The sequence below is a fragment of the Pristiophorus japonicus genome, chromosome 9, assembly GCF_044704955.1.
Source record: "Pristiophorus japonicus isolate sPriJap1 chromosome 9, sPriJap1.hap1, whole genome shotgun sequence".
Lineage (NCBI taxonomy): Eukaryota > Metazoa > Chordata > Chondrichthyes > Pristiophoridae > Pristiophorus > Pristiophorus japonicus.
The window spans coordinates 110,316,820-110,340,635 of NC_091985.1; the positions used below are offsets into that span (position 1 = coordinate 110,316,820).

The 23,816-nt window shown below is 45.2% G+C and overlaps 1 protein-coding gene across 4 annotated transcripts in view; it reads left to right on the forward strand.

Annotated features, from left to right (window-relative positions):
* Nucleotides 1-23,816, forward strand: part of zdhhc14 (zinc finger DHHC-type palmitoyltransferase 14) — a 229,902-nt gene that overhangs the window by 142,044 nt on the left and 64,042 nt on the right. For all 4 annotated transcript variants that reach the window (XM_070889689.1, XM_070889692.1, XM_070889690.1 and 1 more), the window contains one exon: nt 8,469-8,630. In XM_070889689.1, the coding sequence (XP_070745790.1) occupies nt 8,469-8,630 (162 nt within the window). The remainder of the gene's footprint in view (nt 1-8,468; nt 8,631-23,816) is intronic.

A 23,816-nucleotide genomic window follows, 5' to 3' on the forward strand; every position in this document is an offset into this window, starting at 1 on the left:
CAATCATAGTTTTACTTCCCCCTCACACTGTTGCAAGCCTCACACCTACATCTCACACCTTGCACACACTGCCTGCCATGAAAGGCACATCACCCAAGCATATTGCACCACATTCCTAACACACTTCCCTTTCTCTTGCAGGTCAAGGTGACGCATAACCAGTGCAAATGCGAGCGAACAGGTGGGGACCTCCAGAATCTGACTCAGCTGGAGGAGATGGTTCTGGATATAATTGAAGGGGCCATCACTGAGGCTGTGGTGATCGGCGAGGCTGAAAGCATTGATGATGACCGTATGTTTATACCTAATCCTTCTCACATCCCACATCCTACAATCTATTTTCACTTACAATCTACTGATAGTGTAAGCATGTACATCTTGCCTCCCCCCCGCACCCCCCCCTTCCCCCTCTCACCACAACATGACCTTTGTGCCTTTCTCCTTTCAGATACCCAAGAACTGCTACCAGCCCAGCCAGTGCAGGACGAAGTGGTGGGGGAGAGTGATAGAGAAGAAGAGACACCATCACTTGATCTGACACTCGCAGGCACCTGCTCAGAAAATGGCACTGTGCGAACTTTAGAGCGTAGTATTGTGTTGGGATCTGCACATGGTGAATCACTGGGCGCGAGTGAGCTGCAGCCAGGGCAGAGAGAAATGGGGTAGCACAGGTGCCAGCTCCTCGGAGGGCACGGTCGCACACGAGTTCTGCTGCAGAGAACTCCGATAAGGACTTAAATGGGGCGGCCTTCAGAAGAAGGGTGATGTGCATGCACACACAACTGCTTGGTGCAATGGCAGGCCTGCCAAAGAGCCTCTTGTCAGTGTTGAGGAGTACGGAAGAGTCCGGCTTCAACCTTGCATGGGGCTTTGCGCAGAGCTTTGGAGATCATGATTTTTAGGATCGAAGTGATGGCAACTCCATTAGCGCATTTGTGGTCCCAACCATGATGCTGCGTCTGATGGGCGATGTCTCAGTTTCTATTGCAGCACAAGCGAAAATGACCTAACGTCTGAGTGCTGCAGTGGAAGCTCAGACTTCTGTCATGCAGGCCCAGTTTGCTACCACGCAAACTCAGACTGCTCTCGTGCAGGTTCAACTTGCTGCCACGCAAGCTCGGACTGCAGCAATCGTGGCTGGGTTTACGAATGTGGAAAAGGGGCTTGCAGGGTGTCACAGCAGGCCAACCATCTGTCCTGTAACAGATGGCTAGGAATACTGAGGTGTCGCCCCGGGGGTGGCAGTGGCACCGTGGAGCTCAAACCTGCTGTCCTCTCTCAGGATGACAGCATTCATACTTCAACCACTGCCACTACGCCAGTGCCATTGCAGTTGCCTGTCAGCACAGAGTACTGCCGCCTATGCCAAGGTAGTGCAGTCTACAGCCGGGCCTTCCAGGCCCAGAGCTGCTCGAGGTCATCCTGCAAGCCGTGCTGCAGCCACTGGGGTAGCACTTCGTAGGAGTACTAGAATAGGCAAGGCACACGAAAAACGGACACTAAGGGAATGCACATGGGTGATTAGTTGACTTTTTAATACAATATTGGAATTAATCATATGTTTGGAATATTTGTTTTGTGGTGACTTTAATTTCAGCATTGTGACACTGTGATGTTCCGTGACACAGGAATGGTAAGGTGGGGAAGTGTTGATCAACGGGGATCTGGGGATTCATTCAGGGGAAGTGGAGTTTGATGATGTGCTCGCAGACAGCATGTCTGGAACAGGGATTTACAGGCTTCCTCCTCCTGCCCTCCTCCTCATCCTCCTCCTGACATGCTTGCGTCAACCATGGTGGCAAGGGCTGTGCCCTCGTGAAAACCAAGTTGCGCAGGATGCAGCAGACCACCACAAATTGGGACATCCGCTCCGATGAGTATTGGAGAGCTCCTCCCGAGCAGTCAAGGCAGCTTGAGCACCCCAAAGGTCTGCTCGATGAGATTCCTCATGGCAGCATGGCTGTCATTATATGATTGCTAACTATGAGTGGTGGGATTGTGGAGGGGAGTTACGAGCCAGGTGTAGAGCGGATAGCCCTTATCACCGAGCAGCCACCCTCGGTTTCAACGTGGCTGGGAGATTGTTGGCACAGCGGACTGCCTGCTGCTAGGATACCGGCCATTCACCATCATGATGTGCTGGATGTGGTCGCATACCAACTGCGCATTAGTGAGTGTTACCCTTTGTGGTTACAGTACATCTCAGCATTGATATGCAGCGCCCGCAAAGCCATGTGTGCGCAGTCAATGGCGTCCTGCACCACGGGGAAGCCCGATATCCTGGCAAAACTTCGTGCATGCTCCTCCTGCTTCTCTCTGTTTAAAGAGAAGACAATGAACATAAACATATCTTACTATTAACCAAAAGTACTCGGGGATATGAGCCAAATGCGGGTATATGGGGTTAGGGCGCAGATCAGCCACGATCTCATTGAATGGCGGAACAGGGTAGAAGGGCTGAATGGCCTGCACCAGTTCATCTGGGCCCAATTTTGGCCATGATGTGCATTAGTTTTTTCTGGCGTAAGTTTTTAAAAAATGCCATTTTCCCCAAAACATTTGCTCCAGAGTAAGTCAGTTCGGTACGATTTTTTTTAGGTCCGTTTTTTTTTTCAAAAGGGGGCGTTCCCAGGCACTTAGACCAGTTTTGGCCATTTATGCCACTTTGGCCAGCAAAAAGTTACTCCAAATCGACTTAGGTCAACGTATGTGACCAGCTCTGAAAAACATTGCGGGCAGTGAAGAAAAAGCACTTTCTCTTTCTCTTTCCCCCCCCCCCCCCCAAAACACTCTTTCTCTCTCTTCCCACCCCACCCCCCCCCCCCAACTCCTCCTCCCCCCCGTCACCCCAAAACTCTCCTCCTCTTCCACCACCCCCCCCCACCCCCCCCAATCAAAACTCTCAAGCACACACAACCACTAAATAAAAAATAGAACTGAAGTCCGACCTCGCCCGGGAACTCGACCGGCCGGTGCGGGAGGCCACTTGGCCAGGGATAGGGTGTGGCGAGATCGGATGTCCCTTCGGCCTGGGATAGGGGCTGCGAGCATCGGGTCCTGTTCACAGCCCACAGGACACGCTGGGAGGGCAGGAGCATGCGCGCAGCCCTCACTGAGCATGCGCAGGTGCCGGCAGTGCTTTCCACACTGGCGTGTTGCTCGCCCGCCCCATCCCCCCCCCCCCTTCAGACTGCAAGCCACGCCATGATTCCGGGGACTCCGAAGAGCGGCCAGGATGGGGCCCCTTTATTCCGCCGCCCTTTCCAGCGCGCAAAGTCGGTGCGCTTCAGGACAGTACGCCGAAAAACCGGCTTGGGCAATGTTGGGTCCTATGTTCCTAACATAAGAAATAAAAACAGAAAGTGCTGGAAATACTCAGTAGGTCAGGCAGCAGCTGTGGAGAGAGAAACAGAGTTAACATTTCAAGTCGATGACCTTTGGAAAAACTTAGAGATGTAACCGATTTTAAGCAAGTGTAGGGGTAGGGAAAGGGGGGAGGGGAGAAAAAAAAGGGAAGGTCTGTGATAGGATGGAAGGCAGGAGTGGTTAAATGACAAAAGATATGATAGTACAAAGCAAAAGGAGCTGGTAATGGGACAAGTAAAGAAACAAAGGATGAGTCGAGAAGAGCTGTAAATGGGAATGGCAGAATCATCAACAGCTGTTTAAAAAAAATAGGGGCAGAGGTTATGATCTGAAATTGTTGAACTCAATGTTGAGTCCAGAAGGCTGTAAAGTGCCTAATCGAAAGATGAGGTGCTGTTCCTCGAGCCTATGTTGAGCTTCATTGCAACAGTGTAAGAGGCTGAGGACAGAGTGGGAGTGGAGCGGGAAATTAAAGTGACAGACGACCAGAAGCTCGGGATCACGCTTACGGACTGAACGGAGGTGTTCCGCAAAGTGATTACCCAATCTGTGTTTTGTCTCCCCAATGTTGAGGAGACCGCATCGTGAGTAGCGAATACAGTATACTAAATTGCAAGAAGTACAAGTAAATCACTGCTTCACCTGGAAGAAGTGTTTGGGGCCCTGGACAGTGGGAAGGGAGGAGGTAAAAGGGCAGGTTTTGCATTTCCTGCGCTTACACAGGAAGGTGCCGTGGGGAGGGGAGGGGGTGTTGGGGGTGATTGAGGATTTCTGGGAGGGGAGGAGAAGATGCCTTTGGTGGTGGGATCACGCTGAATATGGCAGAAATGATAGAGGATGATCCGTTGAATGTGGAGGTTGGTGGGATGAAAGGAGAGTACAAGGGGAACTCTGTCAAGGCTCTGGGAGGGAGGGGAAGGGGCGAGAGCAGGAAATGGAACAGACACGGTCGAGGCCCGTGTCAACCACGGTAGAGAGGAATCCGCCGTTGAGGAAAGAGAGAGACATATTGGAAACACTTGTATAGAAGGTGGCATCGTCAGAACAGATGCAATGGAGACAGAGAAACTGGGAGAATGGAATAGAGTCCTTTATAGGAAACGGGGTGGGACGATGTGTAGTCCAGGTAGCTATGGAAGTCAGTGCGCTTATAGTGGATGTTTGTCTATCCCCAGAAATCGAGACAGAGAAGTCAAGGAAGGGAAAGGAAGAGTCGGAGATGGACCATGTGAAGATGAGGGAAAGGTGGAAATTGTAAGCAAAGGGAATGATTTTTTGTAATTCAGGGCAAGAGTAGAAAACGGCACCGATACGACCTTCAGTGTACCGGAAAGAAGAGGTGTGGGAGTGAACCAGAGTAGGACTGGAACAAAGAGTGTTCCACATATCCCATGAAAAGGCAGGCATGGCAAGGACCCAGCAGGTTCCCATAGCAGCACCTTTAATTTGAAGGAAGTAAGTGGAGTCAAAGGAGAAGTTGTTCAATGTGAGAACAAGTTCATCCAGGCAGAGGAGAAGGGTGGTGGTGGGTGAGTACTGGTTGGGCCTCTGTTCAAGGAAGAAGTGGAAGGCCCTAGGCCACCTTGATGAGGGATGGAGGTGTTGAGGGATTGGACGTCCATTGTGAAAAGGTTGGGGCCAGGAAATTGTTAAAGTGGTGAATGTAGGTGGGAAGAGACTGGACTAAGGAAGAAAAATAGAGTAGAGATGGGAAGAATTCAGCTCCGTGGGGCAAGAACAGGCTGAAACAATGGGTCTGCCAGGGCAGTCCTGTTTTTGGATCTTGGGAAAGAGGTAGAAGTGGGCTGTACGGGATTGGGGAACTATGAGGTTGACGGCTGGGGAGAAAAGAAGAGGTCAATGATAGTCTTGGAAGCGATGGCTTGATGTTCGGTAATGGGGTCATGGTCTAGGGGAGGTAGGAGGAGGTATCAGAGAGTGCCGTTCAGCCTCTGCAAAGTAGAGGTTGGTCTAACTGGATTGCTCTTCGAAAGATATCGGTGCAGACTCGCGAAGCCGAATGGCCTAATTATTCTATGATTCTATGATACAGGTAGGATATCGCGGCATTACTATTAGTTGTCAGTGCAATTCCAGTGAGCTACCTTTAGTGACTGGTGGAATCAACGTTCCTCCCAACTCTCATCTCCCCTCTGCAAATCGTTCCCCCACCTCCTTGCTGCCCTCGGTTTCCCCTCTTTCCCCACTTCCCCCCCCTTTCCCACCCAAGCTCCTTGGTTTCCCTTCTTCCCCGCCCTCAGTTTCCCCTCTTCATCTACTCACGGGTAACCTCCTTCCTGGTTCTTGGAACTTTTCATACAACTGCTGCTGGCGCAAAACCACTCGCAGAAATAGGGACATAAGAAAAAGAAGCAGAAGTAGGCCATTTGGCCTCTTGAGCTTGCTCCGCCATTTAATAAGATCATTGGCTGATCTGATCTTGGGCTCAGCTCCACTTCCTTGCCCGCACACCTTGACTTCACTCCTTTATCATTCAGAAATCTGTCCATCTCCACCTTTAAATATATTCAATGACCCAGCCTCCACAGCTCTCTGGGGCAGAGAATTCCACAGATTTACAACCCTCTGAGAGAAGAAATTCCTCCTTATCTGCGTTCTAAATGGGCGACCCCTTATTCTTAAACTATGCCCCCTAGTTCTAGATTCTCCCACGAGTGGAAACATCATCTCTGCATTTACCTTGTTAAGCCCTCTCAGTATCTTATGTGTTTCAATAAGATCACTTCTCATTCTTCTAAACTCCAATGAGTGTAGGCCCAACCTGTTCAACCTTTCTTCATAAGTCAACCCCTTCATCTCAGGAATCAACCTAGTTAACCTTCCCTGAACTGCCACCAATGCAAGTATATCCCTCCTTAAATAAGGAGACCAAAACTGTACGCAGTACTCTAGATGTGGTCTCACCAATAACCTGTACAGTTGTAGCAGGACTTCTCTGCTTTTATACTCTATCCCCCTTGCAATAAAGGCTAACATTCAGTTTGCCTTCCTGATTATTTGCTGTACCTGCATACGAACTTGTGTTTCATGCACAAGGACCCCCTATTCCCTCTGTACTGCAGCATTTAGTAATTTTTCTCCATTTAAATTATAATTTGCGTTTCCATTTTTCTTGCCAAAGTGGATAACCTCACACTTTCCCATATTATACTCCATTTGCCAAATGTTTGCCCACTCACTTAGCCTGTCTATATCCCTTTGCAGATTCTTTGTGTCCTCCTCACAACTTTCTTTCCCATCCATCTTTGTATCATCAGCAAACTTGGCTACATTACACTCTGTCCCTTCATCCAAGTCACTAATATAGATTGTAAATAGTTGAGGTCCCAGCACCGATTCCTGTGGCACCCCACTCGTTACCGTTTGCCAACCGGAAAATGACCCATTTATCCCGACTCTCTGTTTTCTGTTAGTTAGCTAATCATCTATCCATGCTAATATATTACCCCCAACCCCATGAGCTCTTATATTGTGCAGTAACCTTTTATGTAACACCTTATCGAATGCCTTCTGGAAATCCAAATACACCACATCAACTGGTTCCCCCTTATCCACCCTGTTCGTTACATCCTCAAAGCACTCCAGCAAATTTATCAAACATGACTTACCTTTCATAAAACCATGCTGACTCTGCTTGACTGTATTATGATGTTCCAAATGTCCTGCTACTGCTTTCTTAATAATGGACTCCAGCATTTTTCCAACGACAGATGTTAGGCTAACTGGTCTAGTTTCCTGCTTTCTGTCTCCCTCCTTTTTTAAATAGGGACATTACATTTGCTGTTTTCCAATCCGCTGGGACCTCTCCAGACTCCAGGGAATTTTGGTAGATTGCAACCAATGCATCCACTATCTCTGAAGCCACCTCTTTTAAGACCCTTGGATGCAGGCCATCAAGTTCAGGAGACTTGTCCACTTTTCGTTCCATTATTTTACCGGGTACTTTTTCTTTAGTGATAGTGATTGTATTAAGTACCCCCCTCCCTATAGCCCTTGATTATTTATTATTGGGATGTTTTTAGTGCCTTCTACCGTGAAGATACAAAATATTTGTTCAACGTCGCTGCCATTTCCCTGTTCCCCATTATTAATTCCCCAATCTTATCCTGTAGGAGACCAACGTTTACTTTAGCTACCCTTTTCCTTTTTATATATCTGTAGAAACTCTTACTATCTTTTTTTATATTTATTGCTAGTTTACTTTCATAATCCATCTTCTCTTTTTTTTTTAGTTGTCCTTTGCTGGTTTTTAAAATTTCCCAATCCTCTGGCTTCCCACTAATCTTGGCTATATTGTGTGCCATTGTTTTCAATTTGATATCAACCTTTACTTCCTTAGTTAGCCACGGATGTTTCTCCCTTCTCTTAAAGTCTTTCCTTCTCACTGGAATATATTTATGTTGAGAGTTATGAAATATCTCCCAAAATGACTGCCGTCCTACACTATCTACGTGGTAAGATGACATGGTCGGAACATGGTCCAACTTCCAGGAATTTCTTAGAGTTAGCAACCTTACTTATCACTGAGCTTTCTGTTGCCACGAATGTAGTTTGGAGATGGGCAATAAATGCTGGCCTTTCCCGCAACGCCCACATCCCGGAATGAATAAGAAAAATGCTAGACAGACTGGGCTTCGACAACATTATGTATGATTTGCTCGCAGTTCAACTTCCATAGCACAGAGCTTGCCATGCAAAGCGCACCATTTTGTGATTTGACTGAAATCTGGTACAGCTTGTCAATTGAATGCAATCCTGCTTGAAAGTCTACTGCTGCTGCATCTTATAGTGGTCAGCCAAAACCACACTGTAAACTGTTGCAAGATAAGACATTCTGCTTAAATAGCACAGTACTCACTTTCTGGTTTTGGTTTGGATGAAAAAGTTCAGCATCCTGTGTCAGTGTTAAAAGTTGAGGCTGAAGCAACTTGTGATAGTTTATCAATAGCTGTTTGCCTTTACTTTCAAAGGAGTGTCATGTTGTATTTTAAATTAATTTAACATGCACCAACTGGTTCCAGTAAAGTAATTACATAATTCTATAGGTTTTCAACCTTTGCTTTGCTTTTCTCTTTTTTTAGATATTGCGAATGGTTCAAGTTCAGGAGGTGGTTATCGACCTCCCCCCAGAACAAAAGAGGTGATAATTAACGGGCAGACGGTCAAGTTAAAGTACTGCTTTACCTGTAAGATCTTCCGGCCACCACGTGCCTCTCACTGTAGCCTTTGTGATAATTGTGTAGGTAAGTGACGTTCTTTGGTGGTAATTCAAAAATTGTTTCATGGCAAGAAAAAAAAATGTTTTCATGAATTTGCTTCAGACGCATAATTGTACTGAAGTATTGCCATTAGAAGTGTGATGCCACTTGTTCAGAGTTTTAGAACTTGATGAGTTATATAATTACAAAATCACCATCTAATGTTCTCTTATACATAAAGATTAATTAAAACCACTATAACCTATTGTTGCTTCCTAATCTTTATTATAATATATATGCAGTCTTAAAATATTTAATAGTTTGTGCATTAATTCAAAGTAGAGTACACTGCAGTGTATTTTACAGCCTGAAATTAAGCTAATCAAAAACATGCCTTAACCCAGTTTTCCCAAGGTACAGTACCTAACTAGTCACCTTTTTGAACAGTTGTACTTTGAGTGTCCATATGTGTGGCATATTTTCACTATTAGAGCATGTAATGTGATAGTTGTCATTTTAAAATGGTTAAAACACAGTCATTCATCCATCAATATTGGGCTAATGAATTCATCAGGATTTGTGAGTTTTTGCATGCATACATTTTCAAGCTCGCACTATGTTTTTATTCAAAGTGAAAAGCATAACATTAAACATTTTGTGACATTCTTTTTCTGAACTGAGAATGTGACGTTTTTTTTTAAATGCTTAGAAGGCAGATCAGAAAGTTGCACATTGTGTGTTGGCCAAATTCTCTGAAATTTATTACTTGGTAATCAACTAAATCCTATCACGGATCTCATTTATACCCCAGGTTTTAGGTAAATGATTTAAAATATTAGCAAAATAATGCAAATATTGTTCATTGCAACACATTCTTGCAAGTGATGTGATATAATAACACAGTAATAGTAATGTAATGTACTTACATGGCACTTGGTGTGTGCTTGTTGCTATGGAGATGGGAAGTGGAAAATGGGTGCATTTTTTTGCTGGTTGTCTATATTGAGCTTGTGGGGGCTGCAAGGTTGCTCGACCATAAAGTCCAATGTTAACAATATAATTACATGTGTTCACAAAATCCTAACCACTAGACTATCAGGGAACACTTTGCATTCAGTTTGCATTGTAATGCTTGAGATTTTTTTTTAAACCCTAAGTGACTACTTTATATTCCATATGTGTAATGTATTTTCAACATAAGATCATGTAATATTGTTCTTGAAATTTCAACTATTAAAATGACCACAACAGTAGTTCACCCATCAATATTGGACTAATAGGCATCAAGATTTGGGAGTTTTGAAACTGATACTGTATGTTTATTTAGAATGAAAAACACAGTGTTAGGAACATAAGAACAGGAGTAGGCTATTTAGCCCCTCGAGCCTGTTCCACCATACAGTGAAATCATGGCTGATTTGCAACCTAACTCCATATACCTGCCTTTGGCCCATATCCCTTAATATCTCTGGTTAACAAAAATCTATTAATCTCAGATTTAAAATTAACAATTGATCTAGCATTAATTTCTGTTTGCGGATGAGAGTTCCAAACTTCTACCACCCTTTGTGTGTAGAAGTGTTGCCTAATTTCACTCCTGAAAGGATGGGCTCTCATTTTTAGACCATGTCCCCTAATCCTAGAATCCCCAAACAGCAGAAATATTTTCTCTATTTACCTTATCAGTTCCCTTTAATATCTTGATAACTTTGATCAAATCACCCTTTAACCTTCTAAATTCTAGGAATACAACCTTAATTTGCATAATCCTGACGAAACTTAAACTTTAAGAACATAAGAAATAGGAGTAGGAGTAGGCCATTTGGCCCCTCGAGCCTGCTCTGCCATTTAATAAGATCATGGCTGATCTGATCATGGACTCAGCTCCACTTCCCTCCCCGCTCCCCATAACCTTTAATTCCCTTATCGCTCAAAAATCTGTCTATCTCCGCCTTAAATATATTCAATGACCCAGCCTCCACAGCTCTTTGGGGCAGAGAATTCCATAGATTTACAACCCTCTGAGAAAATACATTTCTCCTCATCTCAGTTTTAACTGGGTGGATCCTTATTCTGAGACTATGTCCCCTAGTTTTAGTTTCCCTTATGAGTGAAAATATCCTCTCTGCATCCACCTTGTTGAGCCCCCTCATTATCTTGTATGTTTCGATAAGATCATCTCTCATTCTTCTGAACTCATGAGTATCGGCCCAAACTACTCAACCTATCTTCATAAGTCAACCCCATCGTCTCCGGAATCAACCTAGTGAACCTTCTCTGAACAGCCTCCAATGCAAGTATATCCTTCCTTAAATACGGAGACCAAAACTGTAGCCTCACCAATACCCTGACAGTTGTAGCAGGACTTCTCTGCATTTATACTCTATCCCCCTTGCAATAAAGGTCAATATTCCATTTGCCTTCCTGATTACTTGCTGTACCTGCATACTCACTTTTTGTGTTTCATGCACAAAGACCGCCAGGTCCCTCTGTACTGCAACACTTGGCAATTTTTCTCCATTTAAATTATAAGAACATAAGAACATACATACGATCATGGACTCGGATTCACTTCCCTGCCCGCTCCCCATAACCACTTATTTCCTTAGCGGTTAAGAAACTCTCTACCTCTGTCTTAAATTTATTCAATGATCCAGCTTCCACAACTCTGAGGCAGCGAATTTCTCAGATTTACAATCTTCTGAGAGAAGAAATTCTTCCTCATCTCAGTTTTAAATGGGCCGCCCCTTATTCTAAGATTATGCCCCCGAGTTCCAGCCTCCGCTATCAGTGGAAACATCCTCTCTGCATCCACCTTGTCACACCCCGTCATAATCTTATACGTTTCGATAAGATCACCTTTCATTCTTTCGCATTCCAATGAGTAGATGCCCAACCTACTCAACCTTTCCTCATAAGTCAACAACCTCATCTCCAGAATCAACCGAGTGAACCTTCTCTGAACTGCCTCCAAAGCAAGTATATCCTTTCTTAAATATGGAAACCAAAACTGCACGCAGTGTTCTAGGTGTGGCCTCACCAATACCCTGTATAACTGTAGCAAGACTTCCCTGCTTTTACACTCCATCCCTTTTGCAATAAAGGCCAGGATTCCATTGGCCTTCCTGATCACTTGCTGTACCTGCATACTAACTGTTATTACTTGTATTTATTCTGTGCAGCCACCACAGGGCTCATCCCCTGGAGTCCCAAGGGATCCCATAATCCCTTGGAAGCACAGGTATTTAAGGAGGCTTCACAGGTTGGAGAGGTACTCTGGAGACCTGCAATAAAAGACTTAAGGTCACACTTTACTTTAAGCTCACAATGTTCAGTCTGACTCTTTCTCCATACACAACAACTGCCGACGAGATACAGATAGCGAACCCAAAGATGCAGAGAACAGTGGGCATCCTGGAGAAATTCTCGGAGGGAGATGATTGGGAAACCTTTGTGGAGCGACTCGACCAATACTTCGTGGCCAACGAGCTAGATGGGGATGAGAGCGCTGCCAAACGAAGGGCGATCCTCCTCACCATCTGTGGGGCACCAACGTATGGCCTCATGAAGAATCTGCTCACTCCAGCGAAACCCACAGAGAAATCGTATGACGATTTGTGCACACTGGTCCGAGAGTATTTGAACCCGAAGGAAAGCGTTCTGATGGCGAGGTACCGGTTCTACACCGACAAAAGATCTGAAGAACAGGAAGTGGCGCGCTATGTCGCCGAGCTAAGACGCTTTGCAGGACATTGCGCATTTGAAGGACATTTGGAGCACATGCTCAGAGACTTTTTCTTTCTTGGCATTGGCCACGAAACCATACTTCGCAAACTTTTGACTGTTGAGACCCTAACCTTGAGTAAGGCCATAGCGATAGCCCAGGCGTTCATTGCCACCAGTGACAATACGAAGCAAATCTCTCAGCACACAAGTGCTGCTACAAGTACTGTGAACAAAGTGATGTTGTTTTCGAATCATAACGTACAGGACAGGTCACACATACCTGCAGCTACATGTCCGCAGATGTCTGAGTCCATCATCAAGTGTGATGAATGCAAGGCCATTAACACCTCGTTGGCGCTGCGGGGATGATCATCGTTTCCATTGATGCCGATTCAAAGAGTATGTTTGCAAGGGCTGTGGAACAATGGGACACCTCCAACGAGTGTGCAGGCGAGCTGCAAAGCCTGTTAAACTTGCAGACCACCGTGTTGCAGAGGAGGACAGATCCACGGAGGATCACGACGAACCAGAGCCTCAGATCGAGGAGGCAGAGGTACATGGGGTGCACACATTCATCACGAATTGTCCCCCAATAATGCTGAATGTTGAACTAAATGGACTCCCGGTGTCAATGGAGCTGGACACGGGTGCGAGCCAGTCCATCATGGGCAAAAAGACTTTCGAAAGGTTGTGGTGCAACAAGGCCTCAACTCCAGTTCGCACGAAACTAAGAACTTACACGAAAGAACTGATTCCTGTAATCGGCAGTGCTACCGTAAAGGTCTCCTACGATGGCAGTGCACAAGCTACCACTCTGGGTGGTACCGGGCGATGGTCCCACACTGCTCGGCAGGAGCTGGCTGGGAAAGATACGCTGCAACTGGGACAACGTCCGAGTGCTATCGCCCGCTGAAGACACTTTGTGTGCCCAGGTCTTCAACAAATTTCCTTCGCAGTTCGTACCAGGCATCGGGAAATTCCAAGGAGCAAAAGTGCAGATCCACCTAATTCCAAAGACATGATCCATCCATCACAAGGCGAGAGCAGCACCGTACATGATGAGACAAAGGGTAGAGATCGAGCTAGACCGGCTGCAAAGAGAGGGCATCATTTCCCCGATCAAGTTCAACGAATGGGCCAGTCCTATCGACCCGGTCCTCAAGGGAGACGGCACCATCAGAATCTGTGGCGATTACAAAGTAACTATCAATTGTTTCTCCCTGCAGGACCAATACCCACTACCAAAAGCCGACGACTTCTTTGCAACGCTGGCGGGAGGAAAGACGTTCACGAAGCTGGATCTGACTTCAGCCTACATGATGCAGGAACTGGAGGAATCATCGAAGGCCCTCACCTGCATCAACATGCACAAAGGTCTTTTTGTTAATAACATGCCCGTTTCAAATCCGATCGGCGGCAGCGATATTCCAAAGAAACATGGAAAGCTTACTGAAGTCGGTCCCGCACATCAGGGTCTTCCAGGACCACATCTTGGTCACAGGTTGGAACACAGTCGAGCATCTGCAGAACCTGGAGGAGGTTCTTAGTCGACTCAACCGCGTGGGGCTCAGGTTAAAACGCTCAAAGTGCGTTTTCCTGGCGTCTGAAGTGGAGTTCTTGGAAAGGAGGATTGCGGCCGACGGCATCAGGCCCACCAACGCGAAGACGGAGGCAATCGAGAACGCACCGAGGCCACAGAACGTGCCGGAGCTGCGGTCGTTTCTGGGACTCCTGAACTACTTTGGTAACTTCTTACCGGGTCTCAGCACACTGTTAGAACCACTGCATGTCTTACTACGAAAAGGGGACGAATGGGTTTGGGGCAAAAGCCAAGAAAATGCCTTTGTAAAAGCGAGAAAATTGTTATGCTCAAACAAATTGCTTGTGTTGTATGATCCATGTAAGTGTTTGGTACCAGCATGTGATGCATCGTCATAGGGCGTCGGGTGTGTATTTGCAACAAGATAATGAATTTGGGAAACTTCAACCGGTTGCTTATGCATCCAGGAGTCTGTCTAAGGCTGAGAGAGCCTACAGCATGATTGAGAAAGAAGCATTAGCATGTGTCTATGGGGTAAAGAAAATGCATCAATACCTGTTTGGGCTAAAATTCGAATTGGAAACTGACCATAAGCCACTTCTATCCCTGTTCTCCGAGAGTAAAGGGATAAATACCAACGCATCGGCCCGCATTCAGTGATGGGCACTCACATTGTCCGCATACAACTAGCCATCCGCCACAGGCCAGGCACAGAAAACTGCGCCAATGCTCTCCAGTAGGCTGCCATTGCTCACCACAGGGGTGGAAATGGCGCAGCCCGCAGATCTAGCCATGGTTATGAAAGCATTTGAGAGTGAGCAATCATCAGTCACTGCCCGGCAGATCAAAACCTGGACAAGCCAGGACCCCTTATTATCTGTAGTCAAAAGCTGTGTGCTTCACGGGAGCTGGTCCAGTGTCCCAGTGGAAATGCAGGAAGAGATAAAGCCGTTCCGTCGGCGCAAAGATGAAATGTCTATACAGGCAGACTACCTTCTGTGGAGTAATCGAGTAGTGGTCCCCAAGAAGGGCAGAGACACCTTCATCAATGACCTCCACAGTACCCACCCAGGCATCGTAATGATGAAAGCGATAGCCAGATCCCACGTGTGGTGGCCCGGCATCGATGCGGACTTCGAGTCCTGCGTTCACAGATGTAATACATGCTCGCAGTTAAGCAATGTACCCAGGGAGGCGCTGCTAAGTTTATGGTCTTGGCCCTCCAAACCGTGGTCTAGGGTACACGCGACTATGCAGGCCCGTTCTTGGGTAAAATGTTCCTTGTGGTTGTAGACGCGTACTCCAAGTGGATTGTTCATGAGATAATGTCGGCTAGCACGTCCGCTGTCACTACTGAAAGCCTGCGGACCATGTTTACTGCACACGGCCTTACCGATGTCCTGGTGAGCGACAACAGGCCATGTTTTACCAGTGCTGAGTTCAAAGAATTCATGACCCGTAACGGGATCAAACATGTCACATCTGCCCCGTTTAAACCATCGTCCAATGGTCAGGCAGAGAGAGTAGTGCAAACCATCAAGCAAGGCTCGAAGAGGGTAACTGAAGGCTCACTGCAGACTCACCTATCCCGTGCTTAGCTACTGCACGAGACCCCACTCACTCACTGGGATCCCACCTGCTGAACTGCTCATGAAAAGAGCACTTAAGAGAAGGCTCTCGTTAGTTCACCCTGATCTACATTAACAGGTAGAGAGCAGGCAGCTTCAACAAAGTGCATACCATGATAGCGCAAATGTGTCACACAAGATTGAAATCAATGATCCTGTATTTGTATTAAATTATGGACAAGGTCCCAAGTTGCTTCCCGGCACTATTGTGGCCAAAGAGGGGAGCAGGGTGTTTCAGGTCAAACTTTCAAATGGACTCATTCACCGGAAACACTTGGACCAAATCAAACTCAGATTCACGTACTACCCTGAACAACCCACCTTGGATCCTCCCTTTTTTGATCCCCCAACATACACACCAGTGGCAACCGGCACCACGGTTGACCACAAAGCAGAACCCATCATCCACAGCAGCCCAGCAGGGCCCAACACACCAGGCAGCCCAGCAAGGCCAGCTGCACAGCAACCCAGCGAGGGCCCAACAAATGATTCAGCAACACCAGTTTTCATACCGAGCTGATCAACCAGGGCAAGAAGGGCTCCAGATCGACTCACATTGCAAATAGTTACACTATTGACTTTGGTGGGGGGGGGGGGGGAGTGTTATATATGTATACTTGTATTTACTCTGTACAGCCACCAGAGGGCTCATCCCTTGGAGTCCCAAGGGATCCCATAATCCCTTGGGAGCACAGGTATTTGAGGAGGCTTCACAGGTTGGAGAGGCACTCTGGAGACCTGCAATAAAAGACTACGGTCACACTTTACTTTGAACTCGGTATTCAGTCTGACTCTTTCTCCATGCACAACACTAACCTTTTGTGTTTCATGCACCAGGACACCCAGGTCCCGCTGCACTACTGTGGATAGTCAAGGGGATATAGGGGGGGGAGGAATTTACACAATCACAATCACTAAGGAGATAGTACTCGGTAAGATAATGGGATTCAAGGCAGATAAATCCCCTGGACCTGATGGCTTGCATCCTAGGGTCTTGAGAAGTAACGGCAGGGATTGTGGATGCATTGGTTGTAATTTCCCAAAATCCCTAGATTCTAGGGAGGTCCCAGCAGATTGGAAAACTGCAAATGTAACGCCCCTATTTAAAAAAGGAGGCAGACAAAAAGCAGGAAACTACAGACCAGTTAGCCTAACATCTGTGGCTGGGAAAATGTTGGAGTCCGTTATCAAAGAAGCAGTAACAGGACATTTGGAAAAGCAAAATTAGGTCAGGCAGCGTCAGCATGGATTTATGAAGGGAAAGTCATGTTTGACACATTTGCTGGAGTTCTTTGAGGATGTAATGAACAGAGTGGATAAAGGGGAACCAGTGGATGTGGTGTATTTAGACTTCCAGAAGGCATTTGACAAGATGCCACATAAAAGGTTACTGCACAAGATAAAAGTTCATGGGGTTGGGGGTAATATATTAGCATGGATTGAGGGTTGGCTAACTAACAGAGAACAGTGAGTCGGGATAAATGGTTCATTCTCTGGTTGGCAACCAGTAACTAGTGGGATGCCGCAGGGATCAGTGCTGGGACCCCAACTATTTACAGTCTATATTAACGACTTGGAAGAAGGGACTGAGTGTAACGTAGCCAAGTTTGCTGACGTTACAAAGATGGGAAGAAAAGCAATGTGAGGAGGACACACAAAATCTGCAGGACATAGACGGGCTAAGTGAGTGGGCAAAAATTTGGCAGATGGAGTATAATGTTGGAAAGTGTGAGGTCATGCACTTTGGCAGAAAAAAATCAAGAGCAAGTTAATAATTAAATGGAGAAAGATTGCAAAGTGCCGCAGTACAGCGGGACCTGGGGGTACTTGTGCATGAAACACAAAAGGATAGTATGCAGGTACAGCAAGTGATCAGGAAGGCCAATGGTATCTTGGCCTTTAATGCAAAGGGGATGGAGTATAAAAGCAGGGAAGTCTTGCTAATCATTGGAATTCAGAAGAATGAGAGGTGATCTTATCGAAACGTGTAAGATTATGAGGGGGCTTGACAAGGTGGATGCAGCGAGGATATTTCCACTGATGGGGGAGACTTGAACTAGAGGGCATGATCTTCGAATAAGGGGCCGCCCATTTAAAACAGATGAGGAGGAATTTCTTCTCTGAGGGTTGTAAATCTGTGGAATGTGCTGCCTCAGAGAGCTGTGGAAGCTGGGACATTGAATAAATTTAAGACATCAATAGACAGTTTCTTAAACGATAAGAGGTTATGAGGAGCGGGGAAGTGGAGCTGAGTCCATGATCAGATCAGCCATGATCTTATTGAATGGCGGAGCAGGCTCGAGGGGCTGTAAGGCCTACTCCTGTTCCTCTTTCTTATGTTCTTATTTTCCCAATGACAGATGTTAGGCTAGCTGGTCTATAGTTCCCTTCTTTTTGTCTGCTTCCTTTTTTAAATAGGGGCATTACATTTGTGGTTTCCAAACATTCTGGTAAACCTACACTGCACTCCCTCCAAGGACAATATACCCTTCCTACGGTGTGGTGCCCAGAACTCACAGTATTCCAGGTGTGGTCTAACCAGGGTTTTGTATAGTTGCAGCATAACTTCTACCCCCATGTACCCTACTCCTCTAGATATAAAGGCCAGCATTGCATTAGTCTCTTTGATTATTTTCTGTATCTGTTCCTGACATTTTAATGATCTATGTACCTGGACCCCCAACTCTCTTTCGATTTAGCTTTGCACCATTTTGAAAGTACCCTGTTCTATCCTTTTTAGGTCCAAAGTGGATGACCTCACATTTGCCTGTATTGAAATCCATTTGCCACAGTTTTGCCCATTCACTTCATCTATCAATATCCCTTTGTCATTTTATGCTTTCAGCTCTACTGCCTACAATGCTGCCTATGTTTGTGTTATCAGCAAATTTGGATAGTTGTTAATAAATACTGTGAATAGTTAAGGCCCCAACACACATCCATTCATCCTGCCAATTAGAGTACCTGCCCATTATCCCTACTCCCTGTCTCCTGCCGCTCAGCCAATTTCCTAACCAAGTCAATAATTTGCCTTCAATTTCATGGGCTTCAACCTTAGTTAACAGTCTCTTTTATAAGGGATATTATTAAATGACTTCTGGAAGTCCATATAAATAGCATCCGTAGACATTCCCCTGTCCACTACTTTAGTCACTTCTTCAAAAATTCAGTCAGGTTTGTAAGGCATGACCTACCTTTACAAATCCATGCTTGCTCTCTCTGATCAGCTGAAAATTTTCAAGGTGTTCTGTCACCCTATTCTTAATTATAGTTTGTAGTAATTTCCCGACAACAGATGTTAGGCTAAGTGGTCTATATTCCCTGGTTTCCCTCTCAAGCCATTCTTAAATTGCAGAGTAACAGCGCGATTTTCTAATTTAAGGGGAGGGTTCCTGAATCGAGAGAACTTTGCAGATACGCTAACTATAATCTTACAATGTGCTCACCTACTTGTTTTATAATTGTGATGGAAACCAACTGGCCCTGAGGATTTGTCACTCTTTGGTGCCATTATTTTCTTCATTGTTATTTTGCTTACATTAATTTTATTGAGTCCCTATCTCAGATCAATACAAGTTTCCTTGGGATTTCCAGCATGTGTAAATACTGATGCGGAGTAATTATTCAACATGTCTGCCATTTCCTTATTTTCATTGACAATATCACTGATATCAGTTTTCAAGGAGCCAATATTACTCCCGACCACCCTCTTTTTCCTAATGTGTTAAGTGTTAAATATTGGGCTTTTTCTGACACCATTCTTTTTCTGGACTGAAAATATGTGACTTTAAAAAAAAAATGTAAAAGCAGATCAAAAAATGTCTCACATTGTGGAAAATATTTTATTGCTACAAAATGGCCCGTTTACAGAGACTAATTAGAGTGGTACTCCTGCAGCCTTCAACAGATTGAGAACTTGCCAGGAATGAATCACTAAATAAGAATCAGAAGTAAGTACCCTGGTCTCCTTTCTCATGCCAAACATAATGGATGCTTTCACAGAAAATATAATCTTTAGACCAGTGAAATACATGCTAATTAAATAACAAGATGGCATGCAGGCAGGGTTCTGAGTATAGGTTTGCTTATGTTTTGAAATTCCATTTACATGCCAGTTAGGGATACAGTGGGCAAATGTCATCCTTTAAATATCATATGAAATCATTATCGTAGGGACTGTTACTAAATGCTTGAACTCAGAACTGGATCTTTTATTGAACTCTTCAGCACTTACAGGCATTGTTCCCGCAAATAAATAATACTGTTCACCATAAAAATAATACCCGCTTACTGTTGAGAGCGCTCAATTTTAAAATCATACTTTGTTGTGATTCATATCATGTTACAGCGAATGCTTCCTATTTAATTTTTTTTCACATCCAAAGTTCAGTTCTCTAATGACTCGGGTGTCCTTTCTAGAAAGGATCATTCTGAAAGAGTCTCTACAGGAATCTAACGATACTCTAGAATGCATATTTACAAACCATGTGACGCTGCCCGATTGGCAGATTTGCATATGCTGTATTCCAAAAATTACTTTAAACACTCTTCCCACAAGGTATGCTTGTCAGACAGGTAGGCCGCGATTTAGCCTACTGAGGTGGGCTCAGTGCGGCCAAGGTAGTTGATGGACTGCGACCCCATCTCAATGATCTCAGTAGAACATGAAACGTTACCGCAAAGCCGCACTCAACCTTATCCTGCTGTGTCACTCATCACATCCCCATCACTCTGCCTTCCTTACCCTACTCCTGCACATCATACTCTCACCAACTTATTTTGCACCTACAGCATTGAAGTGCTGCAAACAAGCACTGCATAGAGGTGCACCCAGGCTTTCCCATGACTCCCTCCATGTGCTTATGGAGGGAGGCACAGCACGCAGGGAGGTTCTCTTTCCTTCCAATGGGTGGAAGAGACCTCCCCAGGACACCAATGCAACCTGGTTACACATTGTACAGGAGGACACAAGCAGGGATGTCGTCAGGAGGAGCTGGCTGCAGTGGTGCAAACCTTTCAATGATCTCAGTCGAACATGAAACGTTACCGCAAAGCCGCACTCAACCTCATCCTGCTGTGCCACTCATCACATCCCCATCACTCTGCCTTCTTTACCCTACTCCTGCACATCATACTCTCACCAACTTATTTTGCACCTCCAACCATCCCTCTCTATCTACATTATCACATCCCCATCTCACTAGCCACCCTTCACACTCATCCTTGTCCAATCATACTAACAACACACAAGGGTCTTTTAACCATTGTTGTTGATGAGTTTCTGCTAATGTGTTGTCAAACATTTAAATCCTTTTAATTTGAACACTTTGCCTTCTTGGACAGATTTGTGTGCACCTTTGGAAGTGACTTAGTGAGTTGCAGTAAATGGTGAGACATAAGGCCACCCCCAGCAATGATGATGAGTGTGAAAGAAATGGCTTGGGCATTGCAGGGATGCTTGATGGTGCTGGTGTGGGGTGGTGCCAAACTGGCACATCACGTGGCAGCCAGGGTGTACAGCATCAAATGAAGTAAATCTGGCCATAGCAAGGACATCCTTGGCGTCCCGGGCAGTATGTGGTCTGGTGCTGATGCCATGTGTCCTGTGTAGCTTCTGGTGATTGCGGAGAAGGTTGGTCTTCTTGGCGATAATGGTGTGCCTAGTGATGTTGATGTTGGGGCTGATCGTAGTGGGATTCTGAGGACCAAGGTGAGTTTTTTTTTCCAAGGGCGCTGATGCTGCTGGAATAAATAGCAGCTGAAGTTGAGATGACAGAAGCAATTTGTCAGTACGATACGTTGTTCCAAAGAGGTGACAGTGAATTGAGAATTTACTCCAAACACTTCCAAAATGCATAAAGCTGAAAAGACTCTTCCAAATCCTGAAGGCTCTTGCTTCCAAGATTGGAAAGTGAGCAGCTGTGAAATGGTAGCTTTTATACCACTTTTGCAGCTGTCACTTATTCAAAGCAATGGAGAGTTGTTGAAAACCCGACTTACTTACCTGACGTGAACCTCATGAAAAAGTTGTAAAACTGGTTTATAGGTGGTAAAATGGTGTTCAACTACCTTTAAACACCCTCTTAATTATTTTAGCTTGTTCACCTGCCGCTTAGTGCTGGGTCTGTAAAGCGCAGGCAGACCCTGCACTTTGGAAACTCACAAGGAGGCGGATTCAGAGCGGGATACCGCCCTGCTGTCAATCCTCCGACCTGTCCTCTGAGCACCGGCAAAATCCAGCCCGTAGTCTCACACACCATTGTAGGGGTTCTCAGCTGTTCCAAGTTGATGATGTGATCCCATGGTTTTTAAACTAGTTCATCTAATACAACTTGGGCATATTCCAGAGATGTTTTCTTATTCCAAACATAATGAATGCTTTCACATGAAATTCATCTTTTTACCAATTAGACACGTGCTAGAAATAATATGCATTGCCACCAGAAGATCCCAAAAAATAAATGGAAACAAGAACATGTACAGCAGATTTCACGATTAGAATATTTTACGTAACTGACAGTCTTTCAAAACAATATAAATCCAGAGCAGTTCTCAGCAGTACTTTAAATAATGTATCCTTTTATTAGAGCGAGATAACTCAGAGTTTTCCATTTATCTCTGACCGTGCAGTGGTACAGGGAACTGGTGGATGAGTGTGTCAAACATGTACCCAGCTTCTGGCTGCAGAGTTGCCTATCAAAAATAGACTCTACAAATTCAGAGGAATAAACTGTAACAAAAAATCTGACAGCAATTGCTCCCTCCATTTTTTCAGGATGCAGCCAAGGACCCTCTAATGTGACAATTGCAAAGTCCATGGAGAGACATGGACAATTCATGACACAGTGATCAGTATTAACTGTTCACTCGTTAAGCATTCCACATAGATAGAGATGACTCATCTACCTTTTGAAGTTGCATTGGCTCATGAAACACTGATGTGGATCTCTCCTGACACAGTGAAGAAGGCAATCTTTAGAACATAAAGGATAAATTTTAAACTTGTTACAATAGATTTAGAATTTGTTTCAAAACAAGATGCATCTCCATTACGATCAACATCCCCGGAACCATTTCTTATTAGTTCCATCACCATGGAACTGCTGGTGCATTGCTCAATAAATTATCCCAACTCGCATTTTTTTTCTAGTATTCCACAAGATATGTGGAATCCTTCCCAAAAGAACTGACCCTCTTGCACATTGCTTTTGCAACGGACTTATGCACTGCATGGCAAAGACTGGATACTGCTTGGCTGACTTTGCATTGCCTGTGTTTCTCCTTCAGCCAGATCTATCCAGTGATAGTAACTGGTTAATATGCATGGGCTTCAGCATCAGCTATCCCCACCTACTAAACTGCTGCCTAGCTAAAGCTGCCTGACTCGATATTCTCCCAGCTGTGACCACCTGTGTCGAGACTCGGAACTGCATCTGAGTCGGCAAAACACACAAAGTAGACTAGATGTGACATAAAATCATTATCACAGTGTGTCAGGCATCTCTGATTGATCGATAATATTCTTTGAATGAACTGAACCTGAAAATTTGAGCTAAGCTGTAAGGTCATTGCTCTCAGTCTGGCATTCTGAACATGCTGAACCTCCCCTAGTCCCAACTCGAATTATACAGGCTCCACTTGACAGCTGTATAGCAAATGCCAATCTCTGGGTCCTTTGCTTCTGTTCTGCTGTGCTTGGAGTTGAAGCAGCAACTGGCCCACTATCAGAAAATGCTGGAAATCTCAGCAGGTCAGGCAGCATCTGTAGAGAGAAACAGAGTTAACATTTCAGGTCGATAACCTTTCACCTCACCTACTGAGATTTCCAGCCTTTTATGTTTTGAGTTCAGATTCCAGCATCTGCAGTATTTTGTTTTTCCACTAACTATCAGATGGATTAAGCCTCTGCCCTTGAACACTGTCATCAGTGACTGCTGTAGCTGACTGTGGTGACTTAGTATAGGATGAGCTTCCTTTTCCAGCTCTAACCATCCTCATTAAGCAAGTTGTCCATAACTTCCTCATCATTCAAATCATTTCCTAACAAACTCTCAAATGGCACAATGCTGAACATCCTACTTCTGTAACATCTGTTCACACACACTGTTTTATGCCACAGGTACAGCTGCTGTCCTCAAAAACCTTGAATGCAGACAATCCACTGTTTATATACCGATCGCTCCACAACACTGGTAGTTTATTCTGATGCTGTTCAACCATCATGTAAACCTTCTGTTTGCCACATGTTCGCTGTGATCGCGTATAAGAATGGTACCTCATTCTTTGCATTGAGGGTCAACTGCACAACCATCAGTCTCCTACCGCATAGCCACACTC